The 11,932-nt window shown below is 37.8% G+C and overlaps 1 protein-coding gene across 3 annotated transcripts in view; it reads right to left on the reverse strand.

The window, feature by feature from the left end:
• LOC127061364 (EGFR adapter protein-like) overlaps window positions 1-10,723 on the reverse strand; it is a 187,232-nt gene extending 176,509 nt beyond the window's left edge. The window contains exons 1-2 of one of the 3 annotated variants that reach the window (XM_050988135.1): window positions 10,335-10,723; window positions 8,658-9,024 (exon numbers count right to left, since the gene is read on the reverse strand). In XM_050988135.1, the coding sequence (XP_050844092.1) occupies window positions 8,658-8,719 (62 nt within the window). In that variant the 5' untranslated portion in view covers window positions 8,720-9,024; window positions 10,335-10,723. Of the gene's footprint in view, window positions 1-8,657 lie in introns of all 3 variants that reach the window. The other 2 variants (XM_050988134.1, XM_050988136.1) reach the window with 2 other exon arrangements.
• Window positions 10,724-11,932: the final 1,209 nt, after the last annotated feature.

The following is an 11,932-nucleotide window of genomic DNA, read 5'->3' on the forward strand; positions in this document are numbered from 1 at the left end:
CAGCTGCTTTTTATTTATCCCAAAGGAATGACGTTTCTCATAATCTCGAAACGTCGAAAATGAAAATGTTGCTTCTCGTCGTATTCTTCGTTATTCGATATCATCTCAGATAAAATTGCATATGATGCTTGAGTTGATATATTCTTGATCATGGCTAGACGATCACGTTGCAAACGCCATGACATTTTCGCGATTCGACGAGCCTCGTCCTTCGAGAATCTCAGCGCGAGATATACCGAACGTGCATGGCATTTAATTTAACCCTTTGCTTCCTTACTTTTCCGCTTTCTAATATCGGCAAAACAAAGATAATCTATTCTTCTCCCGAAGGATTTACTTCTTATTTTTCTTTTTATTTTCTATTCTCTCTTTCTTCTTTCCTCTTAGAGTAAGAATATACAAGCTGGAATAACGATGAGCAAGATCTCAGAATAACGTGGTTTTCCACTATCCCGTAATCCTCATTAAACCGTGACTCATGGGAAAGAAGTAGATATACAGGGTGAACGGTATAACTCGATTTATCAAAACTTAAAATAATTTGTTTAACAATTTCCATTATCGATGAAGTTCCTAAACATTTGTTCTTTGCTTCTTTCGTGATTTATTATAAAATATAACAAGTCGATCGTGTACTGACACGTTTCTATCTTAATTTTCAAATTCTTTAAATTATCAAGATAAATAAAATCGATCAAGTTGTATAGTTCACCCTATATATATATTTAATTCAGTCCGCGTGACTCCTTCGCGATTCCGTTCACGATCTCTCGCGAGTCATATAATCCGAAGATTCGTTCGACTCCCACGTGACTTTTCAAAACGAAGTGGACGAGGAAGAGATTATTCGAGAAATTCAAAAATTTCTCTTTAGATTAATGCAAAAACGAAAGAGGAAGAAGTCGCTTTCTCGTCTCGTGCGCGAGGATGCTTTTGATTTATCGACCGGTCGATCGATTTATACGCGACGATCGCGTGCGGCTCAAAGAAGAAAAAAAGAAAGGAGGAGAGAGATAGAACAGAGACAGAGGTAGAGACAGAGACAGAGCCAGAGACAGAGACAGAGACAGAGAGAGAGAAAGAGAAAGAGACTTGTTCTTGGCTTCCAGCAGATCGAAATCGACTTCTCTTCTCTCTTTTACTCTCGTTGGTGAGCAGTTAACGGCGAACAGATCGGATAACCCTGCGGCATAGATCACTTGCAATGATGCATACCTGCCGACGTGATTTCATCGACGACCTAAATCGCTCTATCGACTCTTCTCGAATTATTAACAAGTATCTTTTCCAACCTGGAAACGTGTCTTTGAAATCTTTCGAAAAAAAACTCAATTAAATCTTAGTCCTATGAACGTTATAATACTTCGAATAATTATATAATGATAACGTTCATATGGGACAAACAAACATTTACAAATCGTATAATTCAAAGTGAAACATTTACAAAGTAAAATTTCAATTTTAAACTATTTATGAGTTCCCAGGTTCATCCTGTTATATTTTATATAAAAAAAAAGGATTCCTTTAATAACTATCATCGATATCTAGGATAAAAGTAATACGTATTACGTGATACTTCGATTCTCGAGAAGAGTAGAATCTTAGAAACAAACTGGTGAAACGAAACCTGATCGAAATGGGAAACATACCGTGACTAGAATCGTGTAACGAATAAATAATGTTTCTATTAAATCCTGGAAAAATAGCGAGTACAATTGTTGAATGCAACGAGTTCATTCAAATGTTCATCGTTCGATCGGAATTTCGTTTTTGTAAATCTTCTTGAAAAATATCGTCGATATGATAACGTTATCGTTATCGGAATTAACACATAAAGAGGAATAGTAGGATGAACGGCAAGTGAATGCGCTAGAAATTGATTTCACTATAAACAGCAGCACATCGAGTGAAATCCACTGACAATGATAATGAAAAATGACGCGCACTCATCTGCAAAACGAGAGCATTTGACTTTCACTGCACTTGCCAAACGCATTAATCGCCACCCACGTACGTAACTCGTTAGCCCTTGAATCAACGACATCGAAAAAAAAAATATATATATATATATATAGATCTCCAAAAATATTCGTTGGATCGATATTCTCGGAATATCGTATCGAACGAATTAACAATAAATAAAATCAAAAGGAACGTTTCGAAGAGAAAAATAATTTCCATGAGGAAGAACTATGTATATAATGTATTTCACATTACGGAAGAAGGAAACATCTTCATCTTACGCGTCGCTGACACACTCGCGACGAAAACGGCACTTGTCCGTAGACAGAGAGAAAAAAGAGACGAAGGATAGAAGAAGAAAAGGGAGCAAAAAGAAGAACAAGAAGAAGAAGACGAAGACGAAGAAGAAGAAGTAGAATAAGAAGAATAAGAAGAAACGTCAAGAAGACGTCGAAAGCTCGCTCGTCGACTTTATCGGTGTTCCTTTCTCGAGGATCGAGCCGTCTCGTAGAACATAGAGTGGAACGAAGAGAGTAAACAAAGAAGAAAGAGTAGAAAGGAGAGAAAGGGATAGACTATAGTTGGCGATGAATAGAGTCACGCGTTATCGGGTGCAGGCTTACTCTCACACGAGGTTTCGTTTCGCGCGTACGCTAAGTGCCGTGCGTGCGTAATAAGGCACTGAAGAGGCCTGCTGGCCCTACTCGCCTTCCCTACCACGTTCTTCCTCTTGGATGAGAAGAGAAGGAGTATGGGAACAAAGTAAGCAACAACAACGACGACGACGACGACGACGACGACGACGAGGGGCCCGCGCGTGCGTCGCTTTCTCGATGCGTTTCGTTCTAGCTAACGTGCGCATGCACACAAACGCACATATACACATACGTCGCAAGGTCGACCGCGTTGTTCGAGAATTCCCTACCTTCCTTTTCGACCCTCTTCTTCTTCCATGGGCCCTCTCGAACGATCGGGCCTCCCTCCCTTTTCTACTCCCTAGCGCACTCTGCTTCCGACTCCTCTTAAGATTTTGTATTTAGCAGACACTCGGTATATCCTCCTTCTCCGAAGAAATAATAGCGTGACGGAAGAATGAAAAAAGGGGGAAAAACGATTCACTGTTTTTGAATTCAATATACAATGACGTTAATCACTTGTTGGAATTTGTAAAAAAAATATTCTTTCAAATATGCTGACCGCAAGTTGTTTCTTTTTTCTTTTTCTTTTTCCCTTTTTTTATGGAAAGTCGTATTTCTTCTTTTCTTTTTTCTTTTTTCTTTTTTTGGGTCATATAAAAGTGGCTTTGAAGAATGTTCGAGGCTATAATATATAAGGTAGGTGTATTTTTGAAAAAATGTCTCCTCACAAAATTTGTCTTCTTTAGAATTCTCGACCTTTTTTGCATTTTATTCGGAGAAATTTTGTATACGCTCGCTCGAAACTCATGAAATTTTCATTTTTCATTCAAATGTTCGCAACGTCGCGTCACTATAAAAGACTTAGATAATTTTATAAGATATGGAAGTCGCTTTGGGTATGTTCAATGGTATTCCGTTCGTTTTTAGCCAATTCAGTGGCTAATCGTGAAGGGTCCAAAGTCGTTTGTGGATGATACAGGGACCCTTCTGAGATTCCAGGAGTACAGGTCATCTTCTTAAATTCCGAACCCTCAAGATACGATCGTGAAACGTGCTCCCGTTTATTTTTTGTGGAACGCCCTACCGTTTGTTTGACGATCTCTAATACCAATGAGAGCCCTTATTATACATGGCCCTATTTTAGTTATAAGACATGTTTCCAAATGTCAATACGGAAGTATAAAACTCTAAAGGGACTATTAAGTAGATTTCTTTCATAAACTGTTCTCTTTGTCCATTATATATATTCATCATTTATAAACTTGTTTCTGTGTATATATTATACATACACATATATACACATGCAGAAGTGCATAAATGCATACTACCTGGTTCTAAAATTGACGGATAGGGCACATAGTTACTGAGAGAATACGTGTCAATGTACTTTTAAACATTGAAGAATGAAATCGTAGCAAATATAATTGACAATAACTATCTTTCTGTATAATCCTTGTTCACATACATACATACATACATATATATGTATATATTATTGTAACAAAATATGTTCTAATAAACGTACTTAAGTATATATAATTTTTTAGTCTCTCTATTTCTCTCTCTTACTCTATCAGTTATCAAGACGAAAAAAGTTATGCGAGCAAGTAGAGAAGGAGAATAATAAAAGATATCTATGGTATGCGCCGATGATTTTTCGTAATCATCTCGGTTGCGTGATTAAGGACGATTAGAAGAAACGTTAGAAGGTGTTTTAAAGTCACGCGATAATCTTGGGAGGAAGCGTTATTACTCACTCGGCACTCGGTGCCGTGTATGCTTTAATGATTGACATCCATTAGTCGCTTAAAAATCATCTCGAAGATGAAGAAGAAGAAGAGGGCTCGCTCGCGCGTGCCCTTGGGCTTGAGCTTTGAAAATGTGATTTGCATATATGCAAATAAGGAGCGTAAGCCTGGCGCCTAAGTGCCGGAGCGAATCGCCACTCGCACGAGCGAACCACTGAGCTGAGAGTGATCGTTCACCTCGATCTGAGGATTACGATAATGCAAAGACAAAAAGGATTCCATTTTGAGCCGGCGAGCAATCGCTCGAGGTTATCGCAACTTCGACTCGATAAATCCTCCGTAGAACGTACGCTCGAAGCTCTTTATAAAGAAGACTCGGATGTTTCCTGCTCGAACGATTAATTCGTCATCCGAACCTGATATCAAATGTCGACGTAAACGAGTTCATTCGAGTAGTATACTTTCGTACAAATTTGATTACCTGTTTTACTCAGTTCGAATTACGACCCAACTCATATACCGCTTTCTACCGTCATCATTAATATTATCCACGTGTATTATAATTATATATTATTATCACATATATATTTTCAATGATTCCGTGCTTCCGGTTTTATTTAAATTTTGTCTAATCTTTCACAAATTCTATATCCAAAAGATACCAAGAAACATGTGTCAGTTATCTACTTAACATCTTAACCATGTAATAACTAACACACCTTATAAAATAAAATACTATATAATGTTGTATATAGACAACGTTGTTCTTCGTATTGTTAAAAAAAGAAGCTAAACGAACATTCGTTGGAACATTCGTGTCGACATTCTTTCTAATTCTAATCATCAGCATGTTCATAAGTTCATATACTTCTCTTTCAATGCCGCAATCGATAAAATTCATCGTTTAGCGAGTCAAGATATACGAAGATACGGGGAGACCTGTTCATTCCTCGGAATCAAGTAAGCGAGACGAAGAAACTGAGCGTGAAAGGCTTTTTGCCCGCGCGTGCACACACGATCGTACGAGAAACGTCAGCACGCGCGTGAATTGCTCGTTCGAATGACGGAAGGAAAGAAAAAGAGGAAGGACATTATTTGTAGAAAAATCTAACCTACCCTACTCTTTCATACATAATTTCACTTTTCAGTTTAATCAACTTTATTTTTATTTTCTTCGAAGTTTTGATCTTTCCTCAAAAATATATATTCTGATTCGTACATTCACGAAATATATGAATCGTAACTACGATAATAAATATTTGAATGTAGTATATATTTATATATAATAAAAATAAATGATCATTCATTCTTCACGAAATAAAAAAAAATATTTTTGCATTCCCCAATTCTTTCGTTAGGGTTCATTTGTGAATCTTTGCAAGCTCTTATTAGGCAATATTTTTATTGAAAACAACTTACATACTTCTTCGTGCTCTCTTTTAAAAAGTTGAAAGAAAACAGCTCCAAAAAGCAAGAAGTTGCTTTTATTTTTTTTTCCTGTTTCTTTATGGTATATCGAAGTGTCATTTTATTTACCTAAAAAGATAAGCAGTACGTCGAAGCGATACCTCGTGCCACGACGATATAAGGAATACTCATGCGGTGCTATTTAATAACGTTGCCAGCGCGATAATCGATAACACTCGGGGTAGAGGCTAACCGCGAAAGAGTTACGTACGAAAGGCTACGTGGCTAACGGAGTACGACTCAACTCACGAGTCTCGAAAGAAAGAAAAAGAAAGAGAGAGAGAGAAAGAGAGAGAGAGAGAAATAAAACAGAGAAATAAAGAAGCTGCCGGCATATATTTTTTATACACGTGCGCTTAAAAAGACGGAAGAGTCTGGAGGCTTGTTCGCTCGATGACGAAAAATAAGAAGAGAAATATAAAAAAAGAAGAAGAAAAAATAAAAGAAATGGAAGAGTAACGCGATACGCTGTTCGAAGCACTCGAAGCGAATAACGAAGTAAACCGAAAGAAAAGGAAAAAAAAGGAAGGAAAGAGACGAGGTAGGGTGGGTACATGGGGTGTGTTTATATCGTGGTAATTAAAGGTTAGCTCGATATGATATACCGAGATGCTTCTTTATAAATCTTCTCGCGTTGCTTCTTGCCGCACTTTTTTCAATCTTTATTCCAGCCAATAATCAATTGTGCACGCGCGCACGCTTAAAGAAACTCTCTCTCTCTCTCTCTCTCTCTCTCTCTCTCTCTTTCTCTCTCTTTTTCTTTCGTACAAGTGCGACAAGATTTACCGTTTATTCCCTTCATATAATAACTTATGCCTGAATAACCCTTCCATTTTAGTGAAATTCTCTTTTCGAAGTAGATACCTAGGTCATAATATATTTTGATTCGTACGTTACAATAGGCAGTATCATTGAGCGATCGCAATGTTTGTATATATCGAAGATATTAAAAAATTTTCTATATAAGAAATATGTGAATATATTTAAAGCCTCGATGAAAGAGGACATAATTATTATTATTTTGTAATAATTGTATATAATAAAAAATATTTTTTTTTAACATCGTGTAATTTTTATCATCATTTCATAATGGAGAATTTTGCGTAATAAAAATATTATATTCGTATAAATCTAAAATCAAATATTCTTCATTTGAATATCATCATCCATATGTCATGTAGAAAAGGAATCTCGAAGAAATGAAAGGTCTACCCCCACCAGATGCTACGTGCTTGCATATGGGAAGAATGAGACAAAGAAATTCCTCCCGGAATGGTTCTCGCGCCACATGACGCACGACTCGGTCCGCATAGCGCGTTTAGAAAAATGATCCCGCACTTCAAGAGAAGTTCCTTAAGGCTAATCGGGTTTGAACATATCTACTGGACCTTTCCGTGAATAGTCATGGAAAGTGAACGAGTGGAAAATCCATTCGATTCGATTCGAGGCACCGACGAGCAAGAACGTTTCATGACTTTTATTATCAACGAGTCGTCCACTATCCAAGAAGACCAGTTGCTTTCGTCGGTCAAACTTATTTAAAATTTTATCAAATATTTAATATCCTCTTATCGGAATAAAAAAGAAATAATTAATTTATTATCACAACTACAAGAAAGCGTATCGATCTATTTTATGAAATCAGTTTTATCTGTAATATTTCTAAATAATTAATCCTCCATTTTAAGTTAAATATTCACTTGATACATACATTTTACAGTTCCTTCCTTTTCTTTTTTTAAGAACAAAGATAGAAAACAATTATCGTTAGATATATAAAATAAAATGTCCAGTTAACACGCAAGAAATCGCAAAAAGTTTAATGGTTACGAGTTAATTACAGTAGTAATTTTCTACTACGCTTTCGTATAAGAAAACGAGAAAACTATCATTGTCACGCTAGGAATGTTTAATTGATAATGGAAAGTAATGAGAAAATACTCCGTGAAAAATGAAGAAGTAAATGGTTGGCAGGTGGCAGGTGGAAAGGTGGGCGAGAAAATCGCAGTTTCGCACGTGCGCACGTCTGCTTCTCCACGGTCACGTGACTCACGCACAAGTTCGAAAGATCTTTCGCGGGAACGAGCAAACGTGTGCCGATCGCGTGCGAGCTCACGATCGTTGCGTTCGGAACCATCGATCGAAAGAGGAGAGAAAAAGAGATAATGGTTGGTCCGAAAAAGATGAGCTTGCCAAAGAGAGAAAATGGAGTTCGAAAAGAGAGAGAGAGAGAGAGAGAGAGAGAGAGAGAAGAAAAAAGATATAAAATCATACATGAAAATTACATACCCGGTGGGAGTTATGCTTAAAAGGCCTTCAACGAAACACTGTCGTCAACTAAAAGCTTCGTATATGTCAACGTCATGTTCATGACATATCGTAACTTTTATATACGTATGTACATAGAGATAAAATGAAAGAGAAGAGAGTAGCAACACGATTTTGCTGTAAAATTAGAGAAGAGTCATAGCCGAATTACCCAATGTGCAATACAATATGAAACATTTTCTACCGCTCTTTTGTATTTCGACGAAACCTTAGTCGTGAATTTCCTAAATTCCTTCATGAATTTCGTTGGATTCCTCGTATATATATATATATATATATATATATATATATATATATATATATATATTTCATAATATTTAAAATAGCAAAGTATTCGAAAAAGAGAACAGTTATGGTGTTCTTTTATCCATTCTAATTTTGTTTTATAATAAAATAAAATGATAACGACTTTGCAGAATTTCATCTGGATTTATATGATTATTAACGATTAAACGATATACTTCATACTGAGTACATATATACCGAGTACACTAAATGTTAAATAAACATTTACCTTAGCTCTGACGAATTTCTTCGAAAGCGGTTCTGCCATAATAGGTAGACATCACTTCCCATGGGATTGGCACCGTTTCCGGTATTTTTCACAGCAACGCCGAAGACATCATCGTAAAAGAACACATCCGATATCGAGTTTCACTCGTCACATCATATAACACGGTTACCACTTTATCCGTATTACGGATATTATACGTTGTCTCAACTAACGAAGTATCTTGCCGGTTACGTACACTTCATTCGGTCACTTTTCTCTTGTTTTTGAATAAAAACTTCTTCATTATAACATCCTGTCTTCTTTCGTTACTCTTCTTTTTGACGTCATAAGTGATAAACCATTTAAAAGACCCACACACGATGTAATGCTAAAACTGAAAATTTTGGGAAAAACGAAACGTGATACCGAGGTATAACTCGATGATAAACTCGTTAACGACGTCGGTTAGTTTCATTAACCTTAAAAAAGAATCCTGTCTCTTTCATTTTGTATTCTTACGATCTCCTTTAAAATTACATTAAGACCTTTTAAGAAAACTACTTTTCCCTTTCCACGAAATGTATTAATATTCAAGTTAAGTAGATATACCACATTTTCCGTTCTCTTTTTTCCCTTTTCAAAATACAAAAGAAGTACGTCACCGGTAGTTCGTAACGAACAATGAGATTTTTTCAACGTTTTCATTTAATGCCATCTACCCATAACTTTTTCAATTTTACTGAGAATAATAGACACAGTGGTAAAAGACCATGGATACTATAAGACTAGTTCGAACGGAAAAATTTCATTATGTAACAATTTAAATCGCGTTTTTAAAAATTAACATAAAACAATTCATCATCAGTTGCACTGTATAGTTACCCTCATGTATAAAGATCTGAACATTTGCACTTATTTTCTTTGTTTTACCGACTAGACGTTTAGTTAGATATATATGTACTTTTGTATATCTTAGCGAGACGCATTTCGAGAGTTCAGAAATAACTTGCTATTAGTCAGCGCTATAGTATTTCGAGAATCGAAAGGCGATCTTTAATTTTAAGAATTCACGATAGCATTCCCTTTGACATTTCGAACTCGTTCTTTCGATCGTATCATCAGGAATTTTTTAGAAAATCGATCGAAATTTTTTTTTATTATAATCGTCATCGACAAATTCGTATGAAAAAAATTTGCTAAATCGATACGATAGGACGGTAGTATATATTTCGTTATAAGAAAAGCAAACGACGATAGGAAGAGCATCTATCGAATCTTGAAATCGAAATGCCAGACGGACGTCCAAGCATTCAGGGACGTTAAACGAACACGCCTCCTCTTACGGAAACCGCAAGATCGGTCACGATCGGATCGTAACGATCAGCGAAACTAGGTGAATCGATCGTTTCCACTGAAGAACATAACGAGCACGTACGTACGAATGGTATATCCCATAAATTGCATCGATCACTATCGAATCCTTCGTTCGATCGAATACTCTTCCATAAGAGTACCATAGGAGTAGTTAAACGTTTCCACACTTTGGAATTTTAAAGGAGAACGGTACCTCTAAATGGCAGTCTTGCGTTTAAATAGATAAAATCAAAAGGAGCGTAGAAATGACGCCGAGAGTGATTATACGAAGATATCGAAAGGATATACTCCAAAGGAATTTCACTTTTCGTTGGATCGACTTACTTAACACTTTTACTCTCGACGACTTTTCAAATATTTCTCAAGTTCGAGAGATCAATCACAGCTACTGCACATTCACGATATTCAACTGCAGTCGATGCGAAGAATTTCCGAAACGACCATCGCACCGTTTGCGAATTCGAGTTGGCAAATATACGTAGACATTCGTGAAATTGATCGAAGGAAAGATAGATATCACCGGCTGCTTAAGGACAAGGAGAAAGGCTTTCGCTCGTAAAATGGCAAAGACTTGCTCGTGCAGTCTCGGCCTTTGCGATTTATCCGTCACCATTCGGAGTACACGATCACCATTTAGCGCGACACGAAGAGAGCACGTCTCTCCATCACTGGAAGCCGGAGTCTCCCCGGATTCTCTCGTCCGACTCACGAGGCACGGCAAAGAAGGCAGGCGGGCAGCCAGGCAGCCAGCAGCCAGGCGAGAGCGAGCAAGCTAGCGAGCGAGCGAGCGAGCGAGCGAACGAGCGAGCAAGCGATCGAGCGAGTTGGGCGACGAACTCGCGAGACGAGCCAGTGGTGGACCTGAGAGTGAAAGAGAGAAAGAAAAAGAGAGAGAGAGAGAGAAAGAGAGAAATATATATGTACATGTATATATACATACATATATATATATATGTACACACACGTATATATATAAGAAAGTACATATAAGAAAATATATATGTATGTATGTATATATATATATATATATGTATATATGTAAGAAAGAGAGAGAAAGAGAGAGAGAGAGAGGATAGAGAGAAGGAGAAGAAAGAGGAAAGGAGAGGGAGCGGGACTGTTGTCTCTCCTCACGTACCAACCGATTCTCTCGTAAATCACGTGCTCGAGAATCGAGTGCTCGCTCAAGGAGTCGAGCCTTGCACGGGGAACTTTCGGTGGACGCGCGACCGTCGACTGGGTCCTCGCGGACACGTAAGAGGCCCCATTACCGTGGCCCCTGATGATACGCCGCACGGCAATCGTTAATGGCCAATGCCATGGATAAGAAACGAGAGAGAAGGGAGAAAGAAAGAAAGAGAGAGAAAGAGAGAAAGAGATAGAGAGAGAAATAATCTCTTTTTACTCTCTCTCTCTCTTTCTCTCTCTTTCTTCCTCTTCCTTTCTCTTTCTTTTTCTCTCTCCTTCTCTCTTTCTGTTCTTTGCCAAGTCCCATCACGGAAGGAGAAGAGTTCGGCAGAGGCCGGTCGGGCACCTGGGCGCGACATTGCCTCCTCACCTCTTCTTTCTCTCTCTCTCTCTCTCTCTCTCTCTCTCTCTCTCTCTCTTTTCTTCTCTCTTCTTCTCGTCCTCCAAGTTTCTCCTCTGTGCACTTCATGCTCGGATCGACGGAACCCTCCTCGCTACCGGACGAATTTGCTTCGGGACCAACGAATCGGCTCTACCGATCTTTTCTTCTTCAACCATGCGGCGGACACGGTGAGTATTCTCGATCCTCTCTCACGATAGGCCGCGAATTTGTCCCGACTTGATCCCTTTCGACGTATGAAAGACATCGATGTTATTGCGAAATATTTGAGAAAGAATGTGGTTACATATGTATCACCTTAAAATTATATTTTTTAAATTCTTCATCCGATAATATA

Source organism: Vespula vulgaris, chromosome 2 (assembly GCF_905475345.1).
Source record: "Vespula vulgaris chromosome 2, iyVesVulg1.1, whole genome shotgun sequence".
NCBI lineage: Eukaryota > Metazoa > Arthropoda > Insecta > Hymenoptera > Vespidae > Vespula > Vespula vulgaris.